The sequence below is a fragment of the Cervus canadensis genome, chromosome 1 (assembly GCF_019320065.1).
Source record: "Cervus canadensis isolate Bull #8, Minnesota chromosome 1, ASM1932006v1, whole genome shotgun sequence".
In the NCBI taxonomy this organism is placed as follows: Eukaryota; Metazoa; Chordata; class Mammalia; order Artiodactyla; family Cervidae; genus Cervus; species Cervus canadensis.
In genome coordinates this window covers 7,691,724-7,717,395 of record NC_057386.1, presented here as the reverse complement: position 1 = coordinate 7,717,395, position 25,672 = coordinate 7,691,724, and the positions used below count along the sequence as shown (strand labels likewise).

At 61.7% G+C, this 25,672-nt stretch overlaps 2 protein-coding genes across 7 annotated transcripts in view; one reads left to right on the top strand and one right to left on the bottom strand.

The window, feature by feature from the left end:
• Positions 1–19,011, top strand: part of UBE2O (ubiquitin conjugating enzyme E2 O) — a 49,428-nt gene extending 30,417 nt beyond the window's left edge. For 2 of the 3 annotated variants that reach the window (XM_043461567.1, XM_043461586.1), the window contains exons 2-18: positions 6,572–6,631; positions 6,735–6,845; positions 8,868–8,965; positions 9,471–9,534; positions 10,141–10,284; positions 10,502–10,611; positions 10,764–10,914; positions 11,118–11,590; positions 11,920–12,074; positions 12,305–12,417; positions 12,511–12,639; positions 13,137–13,226; positions 14,000–14,696; positions 14,902–15,038; positions 16,407–16,610; positions 16,715–16,772; positions 16,909–19,011. In XM_043461567.1, the coding sequence (XP_043317502.1) occupies positions 6,572–6,631; positions 6,735–6,845; positions 8,868–8,965; positions 9,471–9,534; positions 10,141–10,284; positions 10,502–10,611; positions 10,764–10,914; positions 11,118–11,590; positions 11,920–12,074; positions 12,305–12,417; positions 12,511–12,639; positions 13,137–13,226; positions 14,000–14,696; positions 14,902–15,038; positions 16,407–16,610; positions 16,715–16,772; positions 16,909–17,567 (3,453 nt within the window). In that variant the 3' untranslated portion in view covers positions 17,568–19,011. The remainder of the gene's footprint in view (positions 1–6,571; positions 6,632–6,734; positions 6,846–8,867; positions 8,966–9,470; positions 9,535–10,140; positions 10,285–10,501; positions 10,612–10,763; positions 10,915–11,117; positions 11,591–11,919; positions 12,075–12,304; positions 12,418–12,510; positions 12,640–13,136; positions 13,227–13,999; positions 14,697–14,901; positions 15,039–16,406; positions 16,611–16,714; positions 16,773–16,908) is intronic. The other variant, XM_043461576.1, reaches the window with a different exon arrangement.
• A 917-nt stretch (positions 19,012–19,928) lies between these two features.
• On the bottom strand, positions 19,929–25,280 carry SPHK1 (sphingosine kinase 1). 4 transcript variants are annotated; one of them, XM_043461628.1, is made up of 6 exons: positions 25,143–25,280; positions 22,145–22,342; positions 21,659–21,811; positions 21,469–21,563; positions 21,260–21,375; positions 19,929–20,973 (listed from the first exon to the last, which is right to left on the bottom strand). In XM_043461628.1, exons 2-6 carry the CDS (start codon positions 22,152–22,154, stop codon positions 20,169–20,171), a joined length of 1,179 nt encoding a protein of 392 aa, XP_043317563.1. In that variant the 5' UTR covers positions 22,155–22,342; positions 25,143–25,280; the 3' UTR covers positions 19,929–20,168. The 4 variants fall into 4 exon arrangements, with proteins under 4 accessions (XP_043317563.1, XP_043317547.1, XP_043317553.1 ...); XM_043461612.1 differs by lacking the exon at positions 25,143–25,280 and adding an exon at positions 23,678–23,808; XM_043461618.1 differs by lacking the exon at positions 25,143–25,280 and adding an exon at positions 23,043–23,599.
• Between the last annotated feature and the right edge of the window lie 392 nt (positions 25,281–25,672).

Here is a 25,672-nt window from a genome sequence, read left to right as displayed (position 1 = left end):
CATTTGCTTGGTTCTGGCTCTGGACCAGCTTCTAACTAGAGATGTGTCCCTCCACTTGATAGAACTGGCTGAAACCCAAGCCAGAAAGGACCCAGCCAGAGAGGATCCGCAGGGCAGCTGGGTAGGGTGGGGACTCATAGACACCTTGAAAGTGACCCACCACTGACTACACCTTTTATGTCGTGACCCAGGGCTCATGTATGTTGTTTATGCAACTGAAAAAGTTTCCTCAAGACAGTATTCACCCTTCCTGTATGTGATGAGCCCAGTGTTGGCCATGACCCACTAAATTGATTTCATAACCCACTAGCCGGCCGGAACCCTCAGTTGGAAACAGTGTTGCTCAGGAATTCCCTGGCGGTCCAGTGGTTAGGACTCCCCACTTTCAGTGCCGAGGGCCTGGGTGGGGAATGGGGATCGCACAGGCGAAACTGCATGGCAAAAAGAAAAAAAATCTCTGCTGTAGGGAGTATCCATTCCCAAGGCTTTTTCATAATTGTGCACCGAGGGGTAAACCTGCCAGTCTGCCAGCACAGCTTCTCTGGCCTCCAGATTGCATTCGTATTGGAAGGAGGGAGTCTGTATCCCTGGGCCTGCCCTTCTCCTTTCCCCACCCATCTCTGCACCAGATCTTTCTACATCCTTAAAAGAGTGTGTACATTCCTTGTTTCACATTTTGTAATCTTAGCAAGCCTTGGCTCCGTAGGAACACTAAGAAGAGTTTCAGTTACCTTAGTCCTAGGTTTAGTGAAGTTCCTGTTGAGTAGTTTCCTCCAGTCTCACCTCCCAAACTGAGCTGGGCATCTCAGCCGGTGGCCAGTGTGCCCCCGCCCCCGTCTCGCTCTGCAGCGCACGGGGCAGCCTCTGCAGTGAGCCCGGGTTCTCAGCCAAGTGGGCCCAAGGGCAGCAGGACTGGGACCCACTGCAGCCTCTGCGGCCTTGACTGAGAGAGTGAGGGGGGCTGGTTAGGGGACCCGAAGTCCCCCCACCTCACCCTGCAGTGACCACTGTGCTGGCTCGAGGGGCAGGAGGGATCGTGTTTCTCGGATTGTTTTTACCCCTTGGGAATAGCAGACCTTTAGAAATTTCCAGCACTGGTCTGACCTCATCATATTTCTTTGAGGAATCGTTCTTTGAGTCCTGACCTAGGTAAACAGCCTCATCGCCCGAGTGTGTCTGCTGGACCTGCCACTTCCCTGCACCCCCACCCCACCCCAGGAAGGGCCTGACCCAGTCCACCAACCACAGCCCAAATCGGGGTCACAGTGGGCCCATCCCCCCCAACACACATGCCGTCTTCCACGTCTTCCACTCACTCGCCAGGGGCTCTGTGGGGGGCTGACAGACAGCTGGTCCTTGAGCCCCGAGTTCGAAGCCACTCCCATTATCAGTTGAGGATCTGGTGCAGCCCACATCACTAACCCCTGGAGAAGCCTGCATGGTTCTCTTGCTCTCGCTCTGAAGGACACACGCCTCTCCTCCCCCGTGTTTTGGCCTCCAGAGTTTGACAGGACAGTGGTGGGTGGGCGGCTTCCAGCCTCAACACAGATGTTCAGGCTCCTTTCAGGGCCCTTCTCTGCCTGTTGTCTGACTTCCTACTGCTTCCCCTCTCACGCTAGGGGCCCCGTTAGTGGGTGCTGGCCTTAGGGACCAGGCGCGAAGGCCCCTTTTATCCCTCAGGCACGTGCTTGGCCCCCACTGAGCATGCCAGCCCCTAGGGCCACCCAGTCCTACAGGATGTGATGTTCAGATCCACTGGAAAGTAGCATCTTGTTTCAGCTTCCTTGTGTTTTCAGCCAGTTGATCAGCCTTAGTTTGTCTTTCTCTCTCCTTAGAACATTTTTATGCCGTGATTTAGGTTCTTCCAGGTCAGCCGGGAGCAGTGTTGTGATTGAGGGTCTAGACCCTGAGCTGCAGCACCGTCAGTGCCCAGAGCTGCAGCGCAGGGGAGCCGTGTGCGCCTTGGGCAGCCCCGGGGGCAAGGGGCAGAGCCCCTGGGAGCCCAGAAAGGGGCGGAACGGATGTGCGCAGCCTCCCTGCCAGGTCGTCCTCCCCCCACGGGGTCCCCACTCTCTCCTGTGCCACCACATCACTTTCCAACTTGAAGCACCCCATTAGTTCTGATCTCAGGAAGCAGGGAGGGCTATCCCTTAACCCACCCCCGGGGTCCACACCACCGGGCTCTCCTGGGAGCAGCCTGAGGGTGCCTCCACCTCCGCACCGATGATGCTTTGGGCTGATCCTTCTGTCATGGGCTGTCCTGTGGTTTGTTGGGTGTTTCACGGCATCCCTGGCCTCCACCCACCAGGAGCCCCTTCCCCCAGCTGTGACAACCAGATGTCTCCAGATATCACACGTGTCCCCTGGGGGCACAGCTGCACAGTTGAGAACCTCTGGGCTGCCTGCTCTGCGGCATCTTCTCTGCCCAATCCCCAGGTGATTCTCCCAGTGCGCCCCACTGCAGAGGCCTGCAGGAGCCTCCCCGCCTTGCTCAGGGTGGACGCTCGGGTCCTTCCCTGGTGCTTTCTCCGAGGCCCGAGACACCCAGCCTTGCCTCCTGCTCACTGTGGCTGTCACAGCCTCTGCTGGTCATTGAACACTCCAGGCACACGCCACTGGGTCTTGGGGACAGCTTTCTTGTCTGCTTGGCAAGGTCCCTCCCTTATTACATTCAGATCTCTGGTCACATGTCACCTTGGAATGGCCTTTCTTGATCACCCACTTAAAATAACTCACTCACGCTCACCTCCCACTTCCAGTCACTCCCGCATACATCGCCCAGTAGTGCCTTGATTTTCTGTGTGGCACATGGCACCGCCTGATCTGTGTGTGTGTGTGTGCGCACATGCACACACGCGAGTAACTATCTGTTCCTGTGCTTCACTGAACGGAAGCTGAGTCAGAGCAGGACCTGTCTCAGCAGTGCCTGTTCTCCCCCGAAGCCTGGCTCCCCACCCGCAAAGGTGCAGGAATTCCCTGCCCCCCGTGGGGAGCAGGTATGTTGTTTGCTACTCCTGTTTCCAGAGGAGGCAATGGAAGCAAAGGACGTGTGTTCTTGGATTCCACCAGGCACATCCCTCAGACACGTCCCAAAAGTGTCTAAGCACAGGGAATTAATTATTATACCCAGTATCTTATAATAACCTATAATAAATATAATGTACCAAGAAAAAAACTCACAAAAACAAATCTCTGTGCTATACACTTGAAACTAACACAGGATTGTAAACCAGCTGTTGTTGCCGTTGTTCAGTCGCCAAGTTGTATCCGACCCTTTGCAACCCCATGGACTGCAGCACGCCAGGCTTCCCTGTCCCCCACCATCTCCTGGAGTTTGCCCAAGTTCATATTCATTGGATCGGTGGTGCCGTCCAACCATCTCATCCTGTGCCACCGTCTTCTCCTCCTGCCCCTCAGTCTTTCCAAAGTAATGCATGTTCATTTTACAAACCACCTGTTAGCCCCTCTTCACTCAGACACTGGTCATTGTGGTGTGTTGTGTTGTCTTTTTTTTTCTGTTAAGAAACCTCTGACAGCTACAACTCTCCTCCAGAAATGTTAAACCATAGTTGACCGCCTCAGAGCTTGTTCAGAATTCTAGAGCTGATGATGATAAAAAAGATCCACCCACCTTCCACCTCAGGCCCCACCCTGGTGACTTTAAAAATTACATCAGAGTGCACCCAACAAAGAATGAGACTGTGTCTGCCTTAGTTTCCCTCTGAACCTGGCAGTTTCCTGGAGCGGGCGGAGCGCCCCCTGGTGTCAGCCCCGTGTCTGGCACCTGTCGTCTGGGTACTGGATCTCTGGAGGGCGGGAGGAGCAGAGGGCACTCTGCTGAGAGAGACCAGGGGGCTTCTCCCACCTAGCGGCCTTGGTGGATGCTCCGGGGCCCTCATAACATCCGCCGTCTGAAACCACGACAGCTGCCTGCCATGTGCTCCAGAAATGAACAGAGCAGTTATTGCTTTTACAACCAGGACAAGGATTACTGTCTTGAAGAGTGCATGGAGCTACCAGAAATGTGTTCTGCTCCGTTCTTGTCTCTACAGCTCTCGGAAGGGAGGAGCTTTTTATGTGGTTAAGAGAATGGACTCGAGCTGGACTGCCCAAGTTCAAGTCCAGGCTGCACCACTTGGGAGCCGTGTGACCATGCACGCATGCTTCATCAGCTCTTTGTCTCAGGCTCCTTCTCTGTACGGCCAGGATGGTGTACTGATTCCGCGGAGTTGTGGAGGATTTCTCCGGTTAAAACACATGAACTGCTTGAAGACCGCATGTGCATGGAGCGTGACACACACCAGGTGTGCTGTCGCTGTGAGGAGAGGCCTCCAGAGCCTGTGAGATGCCGGGCGCACGTGCCCGGGGCAGGGAGAGGCGAGGAGGACCAGGGGAAGGCCCGGTCCGTGCCTGGTGTGGGGGCACGCGGCGCCCAGGAGGCAACGCTGTGGAGCAGAGAGGAGAGCCTGGCGGGTCGTCCTGCCCTCCCAGGCGTCCTGTGTTCTGCTTCTGGGAGCCCCAGGGGAGGGCACACAGACAGAATCGTGGCCCCGGCGCCCCGCTCTCCTCCCTGCCATCCCTGCCACTCCCACTCGGCACGCACTGTGTCATTGTCATTGTCCTGCAGGATTAGAAGAGTCTGGAGACCCGGCTTCACAGTGGAAGGGAGTCAGGCTCTGGCAGGAGGCCGAGTGCAGGTCGGGGAGCCCCACCCGGGACGTGTTGGCTCCCCAGGCCCCCCACCCCACCCCCTGGGAACTCTGTGACCTGCCTGCCCCACATCCTGTCAGCGCTTCCACAAGAGGAGGAAGGAGAAAGCCCGCCCCTGGCCTGACCGTGATGCCAGCTTTCACGAGCTGTGGCCTCAGCGTCCCCTCTGCCTGCGGGGGCAGCGGGGCTGGGCCGTGTCCCCGCCGGGACTGCACTGACTTGGGGTCTGCGCCAGGCCACTCCCATCCTTTCCCCAGGGTGCTCTCGGGGACCGACCCAATGCGAGGTGGGGCCGCTGTACCTCACGGCCAGGCGCAGGGTCGCCTCCCGCCCCTCACTCACAGCCCCTCTCCCAGAAGGCTTCCCCTTGCTGCAACTCCTGGTTTCCATGGCAACTTGGAAAGACCTGTAGTTGTGGCTTTTTGAAGTCTAAAATAGAAGCAGAGGTTTGAGATGGAGCGGGACAGCACTGAAAATACCATGTCCTACCCGGGGATTTGGACCCAGAGGGTTAGAGGACGGGATTGCTTGAATTAGAAAAACAGGCACCGTCATTCCAGTACCTTCTTGGCAGAGTTCCACGTGGCCCCTCGAAGCCCGCTGGGGTCTCAGATCCTGAACTTGGGGTCGTCAGCCTGCACCTGGGGGCAGCGGAGGCGGGTGGAGTGATCTTAGTGGGCCTCGGCTGCGTGCTTCCTATGAGCCAGGCGCCCGGTGGCCGTCTGCTTTCACCGCCTTGTGAATCCTCTGAGCCCCAGGGGTTGCAGTGCCGTCTCCTCTCGGGTGAAGGTCTGCCGTGCCTAACCCGGGGCTCCCTCCCTGTGGGAGCGTCTCGGTCACCTGTTGGTGGCGGGCCTGTTGCTCCCGCTTTCCTTGTTTCCTAAGTCACATCGCACGGATGCCAGGGTTTCGGTGACCTTGAGCATGTCTCCCTTTTCAGTACCTCAGGCCGCCTCATGGAGGTCGCCTTTCCAGGCCCCCGGTTCTGCGGTGGCGAGAGTGACCCTGAGGGGGTCTTCAGCTGGGTGTCTGTGGGAACGGCTCCTCCCCGCTCCTCGTTTGGGGTCTTGGAGGTTCTGAGCTAGGGAGGTGGTCAGTCCCAGAGGGCCCCCCCTTTCCCAGGACACAGTGAAGAACCCCGGAGGAGCCGCCCCAGGCTTGGCGGGCCAGTACAGAAGGTGGGCTGGCTCAGAGGAGAAGCGTCAGGCTGTTGTGGGGATCCTGGGCGGGGGTGGGGGGGTTGGGGCTGGGGGACAGTCATGCAGGGGAGGGGTCAGCACTTGCTGCGGAGCCGGCCGGGCTCCAGAAGCTGGCATCCTGAGTTACTCAGCAGCCTGCAGTCCTCCGCGGGGCTGTCGATAAGGAGCAGGCTGCGGCTGGCGGGGCAGGATAGCCCAGATTAGAAGGTGGTGCGGCTGATAGCCACCTCGGGGTGCTCCCCGGCCTTGCATCACACTCCTCCAGCCCACCCTCCCCAGCACCCAGCAGCAGGGGCGCGGGGCAGGCAGAGGCGGAGAGAGGACTCCACTCACAGCAGAATGTTTTGCTCTGGTTTAAGTGAGGCTTTCCGTTGTCTATCGCTTAGCCACCCTTTCCAGTGTGATCAGTTCCCTCCGGTGAGCCTGACAGTCACCTTGGAGCGGACCAGGAGGCCGCTCCTGGTCTGTCCCTGATCGGAGTGCGGCCCTGTCCCCTGACCCGGGTGCCGGGGAGGGGCGCGTGGGATTTGGGAAGGCCCGGGGGGACTCGGGGTTTTGCGCTTGGCTGCACGTAGTGAAGCGTCGCTGCACTACGGAGCTGAGAGGAGACCGTACCCCGTGTGCCTGGACGCCGAGCTCTCCCTCTCTGCTCTCTGTTCCAGCTGAAGCTCGAGGACCGCTCCGTGGTGCCCCGCGATGTGGTCCGGCACATGCGCTCCACTGTGAGTCCCTGTCCCACCGGCGGGCGTGGCCTGGGGCAGCTCGGGGTGGGTCTGGGGGGCCCCCAGGGCGCCGGCGCGGGCCTGGATGCCTTCTCGCCCGCAGGACAGCCAGTGCGGCACCGTGATCGACGTGAACATCGACTGCGCCGTCAAGCTCATCGGCACCAACTGCATCGTCTACCCTGTCAACAGCAAGGACCTGCAGCACATCTGGGTGAGCCCCCCGCCGGCCTCCCGTCGCGGGGCTCTGCTTCCCTCCAGGCCGCGCGGCCAAGCCCAGGGCTCGGCCCCTCCTTGCGGCCTGATGGTGCTTCTCGCGCGTCAGCCATCCTGACTTGAGGTCAGGTGGTGCTTTACGTCTCCAGCAGACACAGCTGGTTTCCTTTCTCTTCTAAGACTTTTTGTCGTTTTTGAAACAAATTTTTTTTCCGGTAGTTTATTTATGTTTTTAAGATTCCAAACTTACTGAAAGTTGTAGGAACCAGTGTCTCCTGCAGCGTCGGGGTTCCTCAGCTGGTGACGTGTCGCCGCGTCAGCACCTGCGCCTGTCTGTTCTCCCTCTTGCCCACCCCTCTCTCCCTCCGTCTCTCTTTTCTCCTCTTCTCTGAAACTTTGTTTTTAACCCTTTTTTTTTTTTTTTTGGCCACACCATGCAGCATGTGGGATCTTAGTTCCCTGACCAGGGATTGATCCCGTGCCCGCTACATTGGCTGTGTGTTAACAACCGGATGGCCAGGGAAGTCCCCGCTTTTCTGAAACGTCTGAAAGCGAGCTACAAATATGATGCTGTATGCCCCCTGAGTACTAAATGTGTATTTTCCCAAAACAGAAACGCTCTCCTATTTAACCACCATTCAAACCCCCAGATTAGGACCTTGACACGTTACTGTCCATCCACAGACCCCACTCAGTTGTCCCAACAATCTCCGTTTTCCCCTGCTGACCCGGACTCCATCAGGAGCACACACTCAGTTGTCAGCTCTTTGATCTCCCCCAGGCTGGAGCGGTTCCCAGTCCTGCTTTGTCTCCCTGTCCCTGGTGACCCTGAGCATGGGGCCATCTACAGTGCCCATGACAGCCTCGGGCCCCGTGCTTTTGGCAGAACTGCCCCAGAAGTACTGCTCAGCTCTTCCCTGGCCCGGAGCATGCCTCAGCCGCAGTGTGGGGACGTTCTCTTTGCTCCCCAGTCGTGTTGAGCTCTGCTGAGCCGCCTCCCAACAAAGTCAGAATTCACCCCTTTGCCAGCTATCATATTGGTTTTGTGGGGAGATATTCCGGGATTGTGTCAATAAACTGGTGCTTCTCAACCCCCATCCACCAGCCTTAGCCTCCATTAAGAATTCCCACCTGACCCAGCCAGCACTCTGATGGCTGCTAAATGCTGATTTCACGACACCATCACTGCCTGCTTTGTTATGAGTTTGGCATTCTACCATATGGAAGAGCTGTACTTTCTGTCCCGTTTATTTCTTCATTTTTTACATCAGATGCAGAGACTCCTGTTTTATTCATTGGCTGTAATCCGTTGCTTGTTTTGTTGCTTCAGTGACCCCACCCAGATTGGGCCAGTAGGAAGCCCTTCAAGCTGGCATCTGTGCTCTTTCGACATGTCTCCACCATTTTTTTTAAAACACTTCCTTACTTTCCATATTGTATTATTTCTGATCCAGCCTAGAATCAGCCGTTTGTTCCGAGAGCCCTAGTTTCTTTCGGAAGCCACGGTCTGGGTGCAAGCTAGGTGTGCTAATTGCTCCTGGGCCCCATTGAGGGCAGCACTAGGGAATCCACGTGTGTGTGTGTGGGTGGGCACGCGCACACGTCTAAATGTGCCTGTGCCCATCCTGTGTACGTATTGAGATGTGTGAGTTCATCGTAACCCCTCTGACCCCAGTCCAGCTCCTCTATCTTCCCCTGCCTGTTAGTGACTGCTGTCCCCAGCAGGGAGAGACTTGGCTCTTGATATCCTCCGTATAGTTATCTGTTTATTTAAATCACTTTACTGTGTAACCACCCACCCCAGCCCACTCCCACTCACGTGTCCTGTGTCCTCGGAAGGCCGTCCAGCCTCTGCCTCTGTGGGGGCGAGCTGCTGGGGACTCTTGGGGGAAGCTTGCTGCAAAGTTACTAGGTCCGACCCACACAGAGCCTTCCTGCCCTGTCTGTGGGGCCAAGAGGAACGGGGGTCCCGGACACCAGAGTCCTCCGTCGTCTCACCACCTGTCTCCCTGGTCTGCAGCCCTTCATGTACGGGGACTACATCGCCTACGACTGCTGGCTGGGCAAGGTCTACGACCTGAAGAACCAGATCATCCTGAAACTGTCCAACGGCGCCAGGTGCGGTCTCCCCACCACGCAGGAGCCCTCGTGGGGCGGGGGCAGCCGGGCAAGGGGCCAGGGGTGTGTCCTAGGTCCCGAGAGGGCCGTGCCAGGGGCTGTGGGCCTCGCGTCTCAGGGCCCAACCCCGGGCTGGTCTCCTTGTCAGCCTGGCTGGATTCTCTGGCTCAGTTCCCAGTCTTCCCTCTACCCTGGCTTGAGGAGACCCTCATCGTCACATAGGACCCCCAGGAGGGGCTGATGTTCTCCTTTAGGCACGTTAATGGGGTGAACGCTGAAATCTGGCTGGGTCCTGTTTGTTTGAGAGAGTTCCTTGTTCCAGTGCAGGGACTGAGGTGTGGGCGGAGGGTGAATTTCCCATTTTAAGGTCCGTGGAGGCACTGATGCCTCCGGACAAGTCCTGTAGACTAACTGACCAGCTCCTTACAGGGTCCTGGCTTCCTCGCCTCCCCTGAGACTCAGGCACTGGGTCCGGCGCCCACCAAGCCCCCTTCCCCTCTTGTAGGTGCTCCATGAACACAGAGGATGGCGCCAAGCTCTACGACGTCTGCCCGCATGTCAGCGACTCTGTACGTTGGCTCCATCCTAGGAGCCTGGGAGTCGGTGGGGGCACATCTCCTATTCCTCAGCCCTGGGCTCTGCAGGAGGGGGGCTCAGGGGCTTCTCAGCAGAGGCCAGTGCTTTCCTGGAAGGAGCGGTTGTGTATCAGAAGGTGTAAAAGCTTGGATGTTTGCAGGAAGCCATAGAACTTCCTTTGCATTTTGTTAACTTTTTATTTCATCCTTTTAAAATCTCCCTTTCTCTTGGAATGGACATTTTAGAGCAGTGGTACATGACAGTTTGTAAGTAATACTAGGAGAGTGTGTGTGATCAAGCAGGTTTGGGGACCCCTGCCCTTAGAGCTTTGTCCCCCCAGACCAGCAGCATTGTTGTGGCCCGAGAGCGTGTTAGAAGCAGAATGGGTCAGCCGTGCCTTTTAGTGAGTAAAACCTCCGGTGGTTTGTGTGCCTCTGAGGTCTGAGAGGTGCTGCTCTGCAGTCTTAGGACTGTGTGGAGCACAGAAGCCCGGGGTGGACGGCAGGCGCAGAGTAGGGGGTGCAGGTGTGGACAGTGCTCCCCCCACCCCAGAGGAGGCAGCACTCACAGGGACCCTCCTCTGGCCCCCAATCCTGCAGGGTCTCTTCTTCGATGATTCCTATGGCTTCTACCCAGGCCAGGTGCTCATTGGCCCTGCCAAGATCTTCTCCAGTGTCCAGTGGCTGTCAGGCGTCAAGCCGGTGCTCAGCGCCAAGAGCAAGTTCCGCGTGGTGGTCGAAGAGGTAGGGAGAAGGCAGGGCGGGGAGTGAGGACAGGGGGAGCCCGGGCTGAACGAAGTGGGGGGTGGCCAGTGGCAGGTCCGCTGGGCCCTTCTGGAGGGGAGGAGGCCTCCGTGACCTCAGAGGGTCTGAACTACAATGAACTGCTCTGGAGAACAGCTGCGGAAAGCAAGGGGCATTAGAGTCAGCTGACTGGGGCCCTGCCCGCCCCCCTTCCCAGGTGCAGGTTGTAGAGCTGAAGGTCACCTGGATTACCAAGAGCTTCTGTCCAGGGGGCACGGACAGCGTCAGCCCCCCGCCCTCTGTCATCACCCAGGAAAACCTAGGCAGGTGAGCGGCCCCAGCGCGCCCCCTGCTCCAGCACCCCCAGAGGTGGTCCCCAAGCAAGTCTCTGGGCCAGCGTCACAGATGCCAGGGGGAGGGGTTGCCGAGGACCCCCTCGCCCAGCGCCCGCCTCTCCCGTCTCCCCTCTCCTCTCCCAGGGTGAAGCGTCTCGGATGCTTTGACCATGCTCAGCGGCAGCTTGGGGAGCGCTGTCTGTATGTCTTCCCAGCCAAGGTAGAGCCGGCCAAGATTGCCTGTGAATGTCCAGAAAAACACTGCGCCCAGGGGGAGGGCTCTATGGCCAAGAAGGTATGTCCTCGGGGTTGGGGCTTGGCGGGCGTTTGAGGAACTGGCCTTGAGCCATTTCCACAGCAGGAAGGTCTGTGCTTTAGGCCTTGGGGGGCAGCCCTGACAACCCTTGCAGGCCAGTTAGGTGTGAACAGCCGTCACCCCTCAACTGAGCTGTCCAGGGTCAGCTCTCCATGGCGCCTGCCCTCCCGCTCTGCCGGCAGGTGAAGCGCCTCCTGAAGAAGCAGCTTGTGAGGATCACGTCTTGCTCCCCGGACGTCCAGTGCTCCAGGGACCATTCCGTGGAGGATGCAGGCAAGAAGGGGACGGCCAAGGCCAAGAGTGAAACAGGCTCCGCCAGCCCCGAGGAGACGCCCGATGGGTCCTCCAGCCCGGTGGAGATGCAGGACGAGGGTCCAGAGGAGGCCCACGAGGCGGGCGAGCAGCTGCCCCCCTTCCTGCTGAAGGAGGGCGGGGACGACAGGCTGCACTCGGCCGAGCAGGACGCCGACGACGAGGCCGCAGACGACACGGACGACACCAGCTCGGTGACCTCCTCCGCCAGCTCCACCACCTCCTCCCAGAGCGGCAGCGGCACGAGTCGCAAGAAGAGCATCCCCTTGTCAATCAAGAACTTAAAGCGGAAACACAAGAGGAAGAAGAATAAAATCACGCGTGACTTCAAGCCAGGGGACAGGTAGACTCAGGGACACCCTCTTTCCCGGCTGGGTGTCCATCCCACGACCATTCCCTGGCACCCGCACACACACGGGCTCACACGCAGTCTGCAAGCCCTGTGCAGGCTCAGGGGTGCCGGGGTCGGCCAGGTGGGATGGAAGGATCTGAGAATGGGAAAGGACGAGACCAGGGTTGAGGGATTCTCTGGGAGGAGGCGCTGGGCGTGGAGACTGCAGGGGAGCAACTCTGTCTCCTCCTGCCTGAGGCCAAGTTCCAAGTTACCAAGCCCACAGGGAGGGCGGGTGGGGAGGGAGCATCCCTGGCCTTTGCTCACGGGCCCGCCTGCAGGGTGGCCGTGGAGGTGGTGACCACGATGACCTCGGCGGATGTGATGTGGCAGGATGGCTCTGTGGAGTGCAACATCCGCTCCAATGACCTCTTCCCCGTGCACCACCTGGACAACAACGAGTTCTGCCCCGGAGACTTCGTGGTGGACAAGCGAGGTAGTGCCGGGCAGAGCTCGGGAGGAAGGGTCACAAGGTCTGGCATCAGGCCTCCCCTGGGAGGTGGCTCCTGCTTTTGTAGTCCAGGGCAGCCTTTCTGGCCTCCTCTGACCAAGCCAGGGAAGCAGTGGGTCCTGGGCCCCTGTGCTTGACGTGCAGCCGGTGGCGGGGGGCGGTTGGTGGCCCACTGGGGTGCCTTAGCTCACCCCTCCCCTGCGCTGGGTCCACAGTCCAGAGCTGTCCGGACCCCGCTGTCTACGGCGTGGTACAGTCTGGGGACCACGTGGGCCGCACGTGCATGGTGAAGTGGTTCAAGCTGCGGCCTAGCGGGGATGATGTGGAGGTGAGCGGGGGCGCCCCCGTGTCTCCTTCAGGGTGGGCTCTGGTGAGCTGGACGTAGAGCCCCCCGGGCTCACGACCGCCCATCCCGCCCCAGCTGATCGGAGAGGAGGAAGACGTGAGCGTCTACGACATCGCCGATCACCCTGACTTCCGGTTCCGCACGACGGACATCGTCATCCGAATCGGGAACACTGAGGACGGAGCCCCGCACAAGCAGGACGAGGTAGGGCGTCCTGCGCTTCCGCTGCAGTACCTGTCGGTGCCGCCAGGAGGCCTGCGCGTGCGCCCCGCCCCGCCCCGCCCCCTGTAGGGTCCTCACAGCTGCTCCGCGGGCTCCACGGGTTGTTTCTTAGGGGCGCACAGCCCCGCGCTCAGTGCCGTGAGGGTGGTGACAGGTGCCGTAGGCGCATAGGAGAGGCCTGGGGAGGTGACTGAGCTGGGCCCCAGGGAACAGGTGGGGACATGGCAGTGAGGTCAGGCAGACTCTGGGCAGAGGAGGAAGGGGGACCAGAGTCCCAAGGCTGGAGCCTCATCCGGGGAGCGTCCAGAGAGACCAGGCTCAGTGGACAGCGAGTGCTGGGGGTGTTTCTGAGAGGGTCGTGCTCTCAGTACTCACGGTGGTCTCTGGCCGGCGCCCACATCGCTTCCATTCTCACGGCCGTGCCTCTGCCCTCACCCTTGGAGACCTGCCCCTCTGACCCCATCCTGTTTGCCCTGCAGCCATCTGTGGGCCAGGTAGCCCGCGTGGACGTCAGCAGCAAAGTGGAGGTGGTGTGGGCTGACAACTCAAAGACTATCATCCTGCCCCAGGTGAGACCCCCGGGAGCCCATGGTTCAGCTCCAGACTCTGGCAGCCAGGCCGAGGGTTCGGGTCTTCCTGGCGAAGGAATCTTCTTTTGGGAAGCAGGGTCTTGGGGAAAGGAAGGTCAGTGTTAGACCCAGAGCCCCAGGTGAGAGTCGTGAGAGCGGAGAGGCTGCCCACAGTGGGCCCGACCATCCCGCCCCACCCGGCGGGCTCCTGGTTGCCAGGCACGTCTAGGTTCTCACAGATCTAGCTGGATCCCTATCTCACTGTGCTGAGAATGCACAGGTTGCACCCTGTAAGAAACATCCTTCCCCCAACACTTCTAGGAAACTGTCACAGATCAGGAGGAGGGAATGGACAGGGCTTTCGCAGCTCCATTTCTGTGCCCCCTCATTTGATCTGATGCTCACACCCCAGCTTCCCTCTCCGCTGCCAGTACAGGATGGACGAGGGGGTGGCTCCCCCTTCGTCCAGGAGGCCATTCCAGGAACGGGAACAGAGTCTGCCACGGTCCAGCGGGCCAAGTGCATTCAGTGGAGAGGAAGCTGGAACTGGCATTTGCTGGGCCCTGGACCCATGGGCTGGGCTGGGTGGCAGGGGTGCCTCCCAGAGGCCTAGGGACCACCTAGCACAGAGGCCCAACCTCGAGGCCAGAGCAGGAAAGGGGGGAAGGGTGGCAGGGCCGCTGAGGCCTCAGGGCATCCAGTCACCATCAGCTCTGAGGCCCAGGGTCCCCGGCAGGGGGCCTCTGACCAGCCCGCGCCCTGTCTCTCCTCAGCACCTGTACAACATCGAGTCTGAGATCGAGGAGTCGGACTACGACTCGGTGGAAGGCAGCACCAGCGGGGCGTCCTCGGACGAGTGGGAAGACGACAGTGACAGCTGGGAGACGGACAATGGGCTGGTGGAGGATGAGCACCCCAAGATAGAGGAGCCCCCCATCCCCGCCGCCGAGCAGCCAGCAGCCCCTGAGGAGGACAAGGGCGTGGTGATCAGTGAGGAGGCCGCCACGGCCGCCATCCAGGGGGCCGTGGCCATGGCTGCCCCCGTGGCCGGGCTGATGGAGAAGGCTGGCAAGGACGGGCCCCCGAAGAGCTTCCGGGAGCTGAAGGAGGCCATCAAGATCCTGGAGAGCCTCAAAAACATGACGGTGGAGCAGCTGCTGACGGGCTCGCCCACCTCCCCCACGGCAGAGCCTGAGAAACCCACGCGGGAGAAGAAGTTCCTGGATGACATCAAGAAGCTGCAGGAGAACCTCAAGAAAACCCTGGACAACGTGGCCATCGCCGAGGAGGAGAAGATGGAGGCGGTGCCGGAGACGGAGCGCAAGGAGGAGAAGCCCGAGGGGCCGTCGCTGGTGAAGGCCGAGTGGCCCAGCGAGACCCCGGTGCTCTGCCAGCAGTGCGGCGGCAAGCCCGGCGTCACCTTCACCAGCGCCAAGGGCGAGGTCTTCTCGGTGCTGGAGTTCGCACCCTGTGAGTTCGCCCGGCCTGCGCTCCAGGCCCAGGGCCATGGCACCGTGTCCCTGGAGTGGGCACCAGTCCCAGTGCCAGAAGAGGGCGGGCGGGGGGGGTGTGGCTTTGCCCACCCATCTGGGGATCACGTTCGGCCACCACTGCCCCTCCGGGTGGTGTTTCCAGGCCTCACCAGAGGAACTGACCCTGCTCTTTCCCCCTCTAGCAAATCACTCTTTTAAGAAAATTGAGTTCCAGCCTCCAGAAGCCAAGAAGTTCTTCAGCACAGTGCGGAAGGAGATGGCACTACTGGCCACCTCGCTGCCTGACGGCATCATGGTCAAGACATTTGAGGACAGAATGGCAAGTAGGCGGGCGTGGGCAGGCACGGGCGTCCGGGTGGGCGCCCAGGAGGCTGCAGCCTTGGGCCCTGGGCCTGCAGGCCTGGGGGGCACCCGCAAGGCCGCCTGCCTGCAGCCCCTCAGAGGGCAGGAGAGGCTCCAACAAGACTCCCACAGCTGTATCTAGACCAGACGGCCGTCCTTTTAAAGCTTGGTTTAGAATTATATAATACTTTACTTGACTTTTCTTTTTTGAAAAACTAGAATGTTACAGGAAAGGGTGTATTCTCCTTTGACCGGTCCCTGCCCCGCCTGCGGGCAGTGACTTCAGGAGTCTCATGGTTCTCCTGCAGATGACCCTCCATGTTTACACGTTCATGCATCGCCACAAACACAGGCTTTTTAGTAGGATTTGTTCCACAAGGCTAGCACGTCATCATCTGTAACTTGCTCATCACTCAACAGGGTAAATTTTGAAACCTACCCATGTTGAGTGACAACCATGTAGTTCATTGCTTTTTAGCTCCAGGACAGTATCACCTCACCTGGCCACGTCCCACTCCGTTTGCTGGTCTTGTTTGTGACCTGGGCCCGTGTTTGAGTCACACTGGTGGAGGTGTGTGAGTGCTTCCTTGTTGGTCCCAGGAAGAGCGAGGCAGTCCGTCTGCCACCTTGTTTGTTCAGCTGGGCCGTGTCCTGTGCCAGGCACCGTGCAAGACCCTGAATTTGGGTCTGAAGCCTCACCTCCGGCCCAGCCCTGGAGAAAGGGACCACAGAGAAGGATGCCGTGGGAACGGGCCTGCCGGCACTCGCGCTGGTCCGCTCGGCCCTGGCAGACTCTCAGCTGGCAGCTCACCCGGCAGTGGCGCCCCCACCCCAGCCCCAGCCCCAGCCCTCAGCCTGGGTCTCTGATGTGTGTGTGGAGAATCTCCTTAATGACTGACAGAGCATTTTCCCCGAGTTCAAATCCTCTCATCCCTCTACTTCCTTCGAAGCCAGTGCAGCCTTGCCATCCTGGAATGTTCTTTCCTCTTATTGGTTGTCACTGTTGCTGCTTTCACTGTGGGGAGGTGGAGGGCTAGGTCACAGTGGTGTTTTGAGGAATGCAAGTTAAAAGTAGTAGTTTATTTAAAAAAGAAAAACCTGGTAAGATAAAAACCAGTTTGGAAAATTCCTTTTCATGCCAGGAGTTAAGAGGTGCCAAGTAGGTCTGCACGGAGATGTCTGCGTTCAGCTTCTCTGTCGCTGTCCGCGGGTGTCCGGATCCTAGGGCCGCTCCCTCTCCCACTGCAGCCCCGTGGCCCCCGGGAAGAGTCTGGAAGCAGGTGCCACATGCGGGTACTTGCTGCCCGCATCAGCCTCCCTGCTCTCTCCCCCTGCCCCCCTCTAGGACCTCTTCTCGGCCCTGATCAAGGGCCCCACTCGCACCCCCTACGAGGATGGCCTCTACCTGTTCGACATCCAGCTGCCCAACATCTACCCGGCCGTGCCCCCCCACTTCTGCTACCTCTCCCAGTGCAGTGGCCGCCTGAACCCCAACCTGTACGACAATGGGAAGGTGTGCGTCAGCCTTCTGGGCACCTGGATTGGAAAGGTGGGTCAGCGCTGGCACACAGTGAGGGTGGGTGCGGGCCGGGCCAGGGGTGTCTGGGACACTGCTGATCAACTGCACTGTGTGTGTGCGTGTGTGTGTTTCAGGGGACAGAGAGGTGGACAAGCAAATCCAGCCTTCTCCAGGTGCTCATCTCCATCCAAGGTACGGTGGGCAAGGCGGGGCTGGAGGGCACGGTCACTCTGGCTGTGGCCCCTTTTACCTCCCGTCTGTAGCTCTGGCCTCCTCTCGGGGGTGGAGGTCGGGCCGGCCCTGAGGGACTTCCCCTTCCCTCCTGCAGGTCTGATTCTGGTGAACGAGCCGTACTACAATGAGGCAGGCTTCGACAGCGACCGAGGCCTGCAGGAGGGCTACGAGAACAGCCGCTGCTACAACGAGATGGCCCTCATCCGCGTGGTGCAGTCCATGACCCAGCTGGTCCGGCGGCCGCCCGAGGTCTTCGAGCAGGAGATCCGGCAGCACTTCAGCACCGGCGGCTGGCGGCTGGTGAACCGCATCGAGTCCTGGCTGGAAACCCACGCCCTGCTGGAGAGGGCCCAGGCGCTGCCCAACGGGCTCCCCAAGGACAGCAGCTCGCCGGAGCTGCCAGCCATGGCCGAGCTCTCGGACTTTAGCCGAGAGGAACCTGAGGACGGGGGGCTGGCCCCCGGGGAGGCCTCCCAGGGCTCAGACTCGGAGGGCCCAGCCTCAGCCAGCAGGGACCACATGGAACAGGCCTCGGAGGCCCCGCCCGACATCTCGGTGCCGCCCAGCGTCAAGCCAAAGAAGAGGAGAAAGAGCTACCGGAGCTTCCTGCCTGAGAAGAGCGGCTACCCCGACCTCGGCTTCCCCCTCTTCCCGCTCTCCAAGGGCTTTGTCAAGAGCATCCGGGGAGTCCTGACGCAGTTCCGGGCCGCCCTGATGGAGGCGGGCATGCCCGAGAGCGCGGGGGACAAGTAGCCAGCAGCCCCAGAGAAAGGCACATCGCCACGGGGAGAGGCCGCCCCCCTTCCCTCTCCTCCTCTGTCCCCAGTGCAGGCCCCCCCCCCGCCCTTTGCCCCCTCCTTCCCAAGGTGAGTTTGCTGCTGACACGCAGGAAGTTTCTTGAGATGCTGCCATTTGTATTCCGAAGCAATCTTCCAACAGGCAGGTGCCCTGTGGCAAAGGAAATCGGATCCACGCGGCTGATTTTCCCCTCGTACCAGGCAGCGTGCCCCCGCGCTTCCTCCCTTGCCATCTTGCCCTCAGGGCAGGGGTGGGCTCTCCCTGGGGGCTGACACAGGAGAATGCAGGCCGCGTGGACGTGCCTTGCATGAAGTGTGGGTTGCCGCGGCGGTCGCCCCGGTCCCCCCGCCCTCTCGAGTCCCGCTGATGCTTCCTGGTGTCCCGGGCCCTCCCGTCGCCACCACCCACCTGGTCTTCCCTCGCCCCCCAGCTCTGCCACCCTCCCCAGAGTGGTGCCGCCGCCGCTGACTCCCGGCTGGGCCCCAGCCTGTTGAACTTGCTCTCTGCGAGAGGTGGGCACCAGGCCGGGTGCAGGACAACGCCCGGAAGGTGGTGGCCCTCGAGCACTGCCGCGGGGTGAGGACAGGGAGCTGCTGCTGGGAAGACACAGCTGTAGGTGCCTTGCCCTTCCTGCCCCTCGGGGCGGGGGGACCGCAGCTCTGGCTTTAAGGCCCCCCTCCCGGTTCCCCGGAGGTGGGAGCAGCAGCACAGACGAGGGCCTCTTCCTCCGGTGTCCAGTGCTCATGCTGGAGGGGGCAGCGTGCAGCTCACGCAACTCGGAGCAGGCCAGCCCTCTCCCCGCCCGGGCCGAGAGGACACAGCCTGCAGGCTCGATGCAGCAGAGCGGTGGCAGGCAGGGTTCTCCCTGCAGAGCCGGGCCCAGAGGTTTACAGGTTTTCTAATCGTTTGATAATGTGAAGCTCCAGGTGAACAGGATGCCGCTGAGCACATTGCAGCTATGTAATTTTTGGTGTATGTAATGTAATATTTAAGGTTGAAAGAAAATAAGTCAAAATATTAACTCTTACTAGGAAAAAAAAAAAAGAGACAAAATAAGAAGCCAAAGCATGACGTGTCTTGTCCGCCTTACGCTGGCTCCACACCTGGCCGCCGCGAGCACGCGGCTGGCAGCAGCGCGGGGAAGGACGGGGGCCGGACCGGGGCTGCGGCAACCGGAGCCCGGAGTCGGGGTCTTGTTTGAGGATCACCCGGAGTGACTGGCGGGGCTGTGCTTCCCGGTGCATTGTTCACGTGGAGATGTGAATGCCTACTGCTTAAGATATCTGTATAAAGTGCTGTGTGATTAAACTTTTTTTTTTTTACTTGCATTTTTTTTGGTTTGGCTCATTACAATGTACAAAACAGATAAGGTGGTACCATTAAACCTGCCTCTGCCGTTCATCTGGGTTCTGTCGCCTTTCTTCCTCTCGGGGGCACCTCACACACCCTCCCCAGGGGAAGGAAAGATCCCTGTGGCTGAGGCCAGGGGAGGGGAGGCGTCTAAAGGCAGCCGCCCCTTCCCCACCCAGCCCGCTCCCAAGCCTCTTCATCTCCCATCAGGGACTCACAGGGGCCGGGAGGTGAGGGTCTAGAAGTTCAGTGGGTGGGTGCTCTTGCCTCTGAGCAGGGCCTGGGTCCTGGAGCCACCTTCCAGCAGGGCAGTAGCAGCAGCTCTGGACCCCAGGGGCCTCTGACCAGGTCCACCAGTTCAGCTCCTTCCAGATGCTGGCGGTGGGGTGGGGGTGGGGCGGCTGGCCTGGGCTCGAAGCCACTCTGGATGGCTGGAATCTGCCCCTTCTCACTGCTGCTTCCTTTCAAAACCCAGCCCACCGCTCCCCCACAAGGACAGACTGGAGGAGGGCAGGGGAGGCAGGGGGAGCCCCAGAGCCGTCCCTGGAGAAACAACAGACTCCTTGTAAAAACGGGACAGCTGTCTGCTATTTTAACCTCTGTTGCCCCTTGCCAATTTTCCCCAGTGCCCCTAACTCAGGGACATTCTCCCTTTTGGCTGAGATTCTCTGGCTGTATGGCCCTAGGTAAGACATACTTGCTCTAAGCCTCAGTTTTCTACCTGTGCAAAGAGGCAGTTGGCTCCAGGCCAGAAGGGGTATAATCATCACTGGGGCAGGGTCCCACCCCATGCAAAAGCAGCCTAGACCAGCTCTGGTCCTGTGCTCACTCCCAAAATGACTTCCCAGGGGCCGGTACCACACACTGCCCTATCCAGGAAGGACCTCGGTTGGGCATCACGTTAAATTCCAGAGCCCGGACAGAAGCAAGACCCCGCTCCCCTCACCCCCTAGGATAAGACCAGCAGGCTGGGAATGTCACTTTATTCGGATCTGATTCAAGGGTGGCTTCCCTGCTGCTAGTCCAACGCTCCATCTGGCCTTCGGTGGGCAGAGCCTGTCGTTCCCACCCTTCTCCAGGCGTCTCCCTCCCCCTCCTCCTCCCAACTCACCACCTGCGGTGTGGATAGGCTCTCCAGTCCTGGCTGAGGGAGAAGGGGGTGGGGGGCCTGAGCAGAGAGTAAACCAAGTAGATAAAGGCACGGAGTCACCGGCTCTCTGCTGGGGGCGGCCTCTGCTGAGACCTCCTTCGGGGTGAGGGCTGCAGTTTCAGAGAGGGTGGGGACTCCCTGCAGCCACTGACCATCCAGAAGTAGTTGGGGAGAACCTGGCCCTGGACAGCCCCGCTGATCAGCAGTTCCCCATCCACAGCAAACACACCCTTCCCGTCCTTGGGCTCCAGGCGGAAGGCGACCACGGGCACGTACACCAGGTGGGGGCAGTGGTACTCCATGTGCCTGCCCTTCTCCATGGCCAGGAAGAGGCGCAGCAGCGTGGCCCGGGACACGCCGGCGCGCACGTAGAACAGGTGCATGGCGCCGGCCGAACAGCGGCCCATGGGGGCGGTGAAAAGCTCACTGGCCAGGTGGGAGTGCAGGAGCGCCAGCACCAGCACGAAGTCCTGCTCCGGCACCACCGTCCAGTGAGGGGGCACTGGCTGCTCCAGGGGAACCACGTGGGTGTCCGCGGGGCCCTGCGGGGCCCGAGTCGGGGCGGGTGCCCCCCTGGAGGCCGGCGTTTCTGCGGGCAGGTAGGCCAGGCTGCCCCGGTAGGTGCGCAGGGCCGCCAGGCGCAGGCAGGTGCCCAGAGCGAAGCGCATCTCACCCAGCCTCCGAAACTTCTCGCTCTCCAGATCCACGTCGGCGATGAAACCCCACGCCAGGCTGAGCACGGAGAAGAGGCGCTGCCCGCAGGCGGTCTGCAGGGACAGTAGGTCCATCGGCGCCAGCAGCCGGCGGCACAGCAGCTGGGTGCAGTTGGTCAGGAGGTCTTCGTTGGTCACCTGCTCGTACCTGCAGGGGAGGGCGTCGGATGAGGAGGGCAGGAGCCCTCGCATGCCCTCCCCTTCCTCCTCCTGGGGAGCTGGGGCAGGCCAAAGTGACCCTGAGCCCCTGAGGGAGTTGGCAGGGGGTGACAGCCAACTGGAGTCACACACAGAGAGAGAGGACCCCGGAACAGAGGCTCAGGGCTCCAGAGACGAGTGGTAGCCACTCCTGCTCCGGGACACTCATAAAAGAAAGCCTGGCAGTAGGCGTGGCCCTGAGGGAAAACAAGCCCACTCGGACCCTGGGCTCTCACCCGGCGTAATGGTTCAAAGAAGCGGCCACCGCATTGCCAGAGCCGGCTGGAAGGCTACACAGGGGCTTCTGGATGGCGGTCTCCCAGTCAGGCCGCTCCATGAGCCCGTTCACCACCTGTTGGAGCACAGGCGGCCTCAGCCTGGGAAGCTTCCCCCACCCCACCCCGGCCCCGCGACCCAGGCCCAGCCTCCCCTGCGAAGGCCTCACCTCGTGGATCAGCCCGTCCCCGGACATGACCACCAGCGCGTCCCAGCGTCGCAGGTCCTCGGTGCGCACCAGCTCCCGGGCGTGGTTCCGCCGCTCTGTGCAGAGGGCGTGGCTATCAAGGTGGGAGGTTGGAGTCGCGGGTTCCCCAGCTGGGGATGCTCCCCGCGCCCGCTCCGGGGGAGACACTCACCAGTGAGCATCAGCGTGAAGGAGACGTCGGCCTGGACCAGCAGCGGCTGCACGTGGCTCCAGAAGAGCTGCAGGGCTTTGCCCTTGCCCCCGCGCGGATTTAACAGCACCAGCACGTGGCAGGGCCTTGGGAGCGGGTTCCGGGAGCCGCCCGCTGTAAACACAAACCGGAACCCGCCTCTAGGGGCTGAGGATCACAATGCGGGCACCCGGGTGGAAACGCGGCGCCTGAAATCCACGGGTAATTGATCCAACTGAGCCTGGCCAGCGGCAGCGGCCTCCAGCGGGGTGCTCCAGCGGGAGCTTCACGCTCCACACCCAGCCAGCTTGACTGGGCTCAAACTCCCACCAGCTTCTGGTCTCGTGGGGAAAAGGGCTTCACTCCAGGGTCCCAGCCCCTCTTTTGTTCACTTGACTCCGGCCAACTTTCCTCACCAGGGAGAGAAGGGATCCCCCTACAGGCCTTCCCCGCCAGGCCCCCACAAACCTGCATCCATGACCTCGGCCCGCGGCCCCCGCTGCCAAGGGGTCCCCGACGCTGTCCGGACGCTGTCCGCCGCGGTGGCTCCTGACTTCAGCTCCTTATCGGTGCTGCCCAGGCGGGCGTCTTGGTGACGGGGCTCGCCCTCCCCGCCCGTTGCCGGGGCTCTGGGGGCACCCGCGTCATTCCCTGCGGTTGCCGGATCTGAGGGAGAGGAGACCGCACTGGTGGAGTCTGGAGCGGTACCCTGAGGTGGGGGGCGCCCCGTTAGGTCCTGGGACCACGCTGGGGGAGCCGTGCGCACCGGCATTGCCTAGTTTTCCGAGAGGTCCAGAAAGCCGAGGTCCAGTGCGACCAAGGGCGCTCGGGTCCTGGAACTGAGCCCCCACCGCACCCCCCCCCCCCAGGGGGAAAGGGTCTTTTCCTGAGAGCCTGTCTTTTCTAGGACCTCGGGTTCCGGCCCGACGATGAGTCAGAGGCCGGTGCTCTCTCCGTGGGATCGAGTCCTCACGCCCCTCCCCGGGGGCCGCCAGGGGGAGGGGAGTCCAGTTGCGTTAAAAAATCCCAGGTGGTGAGTGGCCATCGCCGCGCGCGAAGTTCGGGGCGAGCGATCCTCGGCCCGAAACAGCCGGGTCGCCGGGTCCTCTACCCCGAGCTCTGGAGCGGCCCGGATCGCCGCGAGCGTTTCCAAGGGCCGGGCTCTGCGGCGCCGCGCGCAGCGCTCGAGGAAGCGACGCCGGAGCCGGGCCGCCAGCCACCGCCTCCCTCAGCCAGAGCCGAGTGGGCACGGAGGCCATGTGCTGCACGGCAGCTCCCCCGGCCGCCCAGGAAGCCAAGAAGGGCGAGAGGGCAGGGCAGGCGGCCAGCCCTACCCAGTCGGTCCAGTTTCCTGGGGAAGCGCTACCTCCGTTCCCCACAGTGGCCTAGGGCTGAACACAGCCGGTCCCGGGCTCAGTCTCGCAACTGTGGAGCAACCGGAGCGCCGAGTAAACGCTGACTGCGCGGCCTCGCTGCCTCCAGCCTCAAACTTTTCGCTCAACTTCGGGGAGGGCGCCGTGCCTAGCGTCCCGGCCTGGCCACGCCCCGCGGCCCCGGCGTTCGCGGGGGTGGAACCCGCGCCCCGCACGGCGCAAGCCAGCGGGGCCCTGGCCTCGGTGCTCCGCCCCCGCCCGGTCAGCGCCCACGGCTCAGCCAAGCGCGCAGCCCTTTGGCTGGGTCCGGGGACTCTCGGACCCAGAAGGAAGGCGAGCGCAGCGGTCGGGCGGAGACGTGGAGGCCGCTGGCGAGGCGCGGAGCCCCAGGCCCGGCACGAGCGGCGCGCCGCGAGCGCAGCGTCCCGGGCGCGCGAAGGTGAACGCGCATCACAGGCCGCGGCGCACAAAATCGGAGCGGCCCCCTAGTGGGGCTCCGGGCGCGCGTGGCTCAGGGCTGTCGTTAGACTCTCACCTGTCCCTGGATAGAGTCTCCTGGCGGAACCCGCCCCGCTGCCCGCTCCCCCCAATCCCACCCGGATTTCGAGGTCCAGGCCCCGCCAGGTACCCCTCACTCCGTGCTGGGGCGTCTCTGCAGCTGCTCCCATCCTCCCCGAGTTACTTTAGCCTCCTGGACCGCACGGCCGTGGAGCCTGAGACAGAAGAACCATCCCGGGAGGGAGGGCCAGCAGCGCGGCGCGGGGGGAGGGGGGGGAGGGAGGGGACGCGGTCCGAGGAGGGGGCCTTGTTAAGAACCTCAAAAGTTGGGTGCTTTTCCCAGAGGACAACATCAAGGTTCGCCTGAACCAGCGGGAGCTCCAGGCCCCGCGCCCCTCACCCACCTGAAAGGAACTTGACTGTGTAAACAGGCCTAGGCGACCCCATCCGGACTGGGGAGCCAAGCACGGGGGCGTGTCCTCCGTCGCCCCCACTGGCTCAGCGGGGAGCTGCAAACTGGCCCGGGGCCTCGTGTGTCAACGGGGTGTGATAAACATACATCACCGGCAAGTAAGTGTCGGACCACAAAGTGTCCACGACCCACTCGAGTAAGCTCCCTGTGGGGTAGTGTGTGGCGACCCAGAGGAGGAAGTTGCCAAGGTCAAGTCACCAAGTTTCTAACCTTCTAACCAAAGTTAGAAAAGATCAAACCGCTGTAGGAGGCTGGGCTGGTGCAGGCCCGGCTGCAGGGTGCTCACGCGCCCACACCTGCCCCCACCCGACACCCATTCACACGTCTCGTTTCCCGTCGCCCCTGAAAGTCGAGAAGAGGCAAGTCCCGGCACGGCTCCCAGGAACCCCTTTGCGAGAGGACCCAGGCGGCCCTGTTTCCCAACACCTGGCGGGGCGGGGCCCAGGTGTCCCTGGGTAGGGGAGAGGCTCGGGCTGGGACGCGTGGGTCCCGGGGCCGTTGGCCTGGCACGCGGCCGGCTGGTGGCCACCTCCGCCCTGCGCAGCTCTGGGGGCAGCCCTGGCTGGGTCGTGAGCGTCCCGAGCGCGTTCCGGGAAGGTGACTCAGCGATGCTTTCACGGGTCGAGAAACTCTGCGAAACTAGGAACCCGAGCGGGGAGCGGGAGCGGGGCGTCATCACCCTCTAGCAGCGCCGCGACCGGAGTCCACCGAGGTCTGATCTTGAACCTCCAGGCTCCCCACCCCCGCCCAGGAATCCCGCGCCAGGGGCCGAGCGCCGCGCTGCAGCCGCAGTGCCGCGGTCACGCGACGCGGGGACGCCAGCGCCGGCGGGAGGAGGGGGCTCCTTGCGGGAGCCTGGGCCCTCCTCTCCCCCTCCTCCCTCGCCTGCCTGCTCCTCCAGCCAGGACTACGGTCAAAGTCAGGGCTTTGGGCGCCTGGAAGACGCGGGACGCGGCGTGAGCCTCCAGGGATCTTGTATCTTAGAGGGAGGGCGGCCTCCCTCTTCTCCCCCCGAGCGCTTCCATCAGTCCTGAGAAGCCGCTGCTTAAACCTCGGAGTCTGGTGGGACTCAGGCCCGGGAAGCGAGGACGTGGCCGTGCACGAGCCTAGTGAGAAAGCCCACCTGCCGCAGGGTCCCTCCGCCTCCCTGGCTGGAGCCCCCCGGGTCGTGCGGCCGCGCGGGGGCGGGGTTGACTGGAAACTGAGCGGCGAGGGAGGCGGGGCGGCCTGCTGGGTTGTTATCCGGCCTCCGGGAGCCCAGTGGGAGGGAGGTGAAGGGCAGAGCCCTCTGGCCCCGGTTCCAGTCCGCACAAAGGCTCCTCTGTCCTCCCGGCCGCCTCTCCCCCAGCCCCCGTCCCCACCCCCAAGGTCCCTGCTCTGCCCGCTTCATTCTCATCCGTCACCTCCTCCCTCCAGGCTCCCTCCCTCTGGGCCCACCCCGCCCCGCCCCCAGCCCCTCTCTAAAGAGCTTAATTTCATCTCCGAGACCATCATCAGTACCCATGGCCCAGGAGACCGGATTGGGCAAGAGGAAGATGCTTTTCCCCTTTTGATAACTGGGGGAAGTGAAACCCTGAGAGGTGAAGGGTCTTGCTTAACTGAGCCACTGAACCAGCTCCCTACAGAGCTGAGAAGCAAACCCAGATCCCAGCC

Coding starts and splice junctions, on each gene's coding strand:
- SPHK1 (XM_043461602.1), bottom strand. CDS start 22,448: ATGCCGGTGCGCACGGCTCCCCCAGCGTGGTCCCAGGACCTAACGGGG. Junction 21,812..22,144: donor GGCCGAGGTCATGGATGCAG/GTTTGTGGGGGC, acceptor TTGTGTTTACAG/CGGGCGGCTCCCGGAACCCG. Junction 21,564..21,658: donor CTTCACGCTGATGCTCACTG/GTGAGTGTCTCC, acceptor CCCTCTGCACAG/AGCGGCGGAACCACGCCCGG.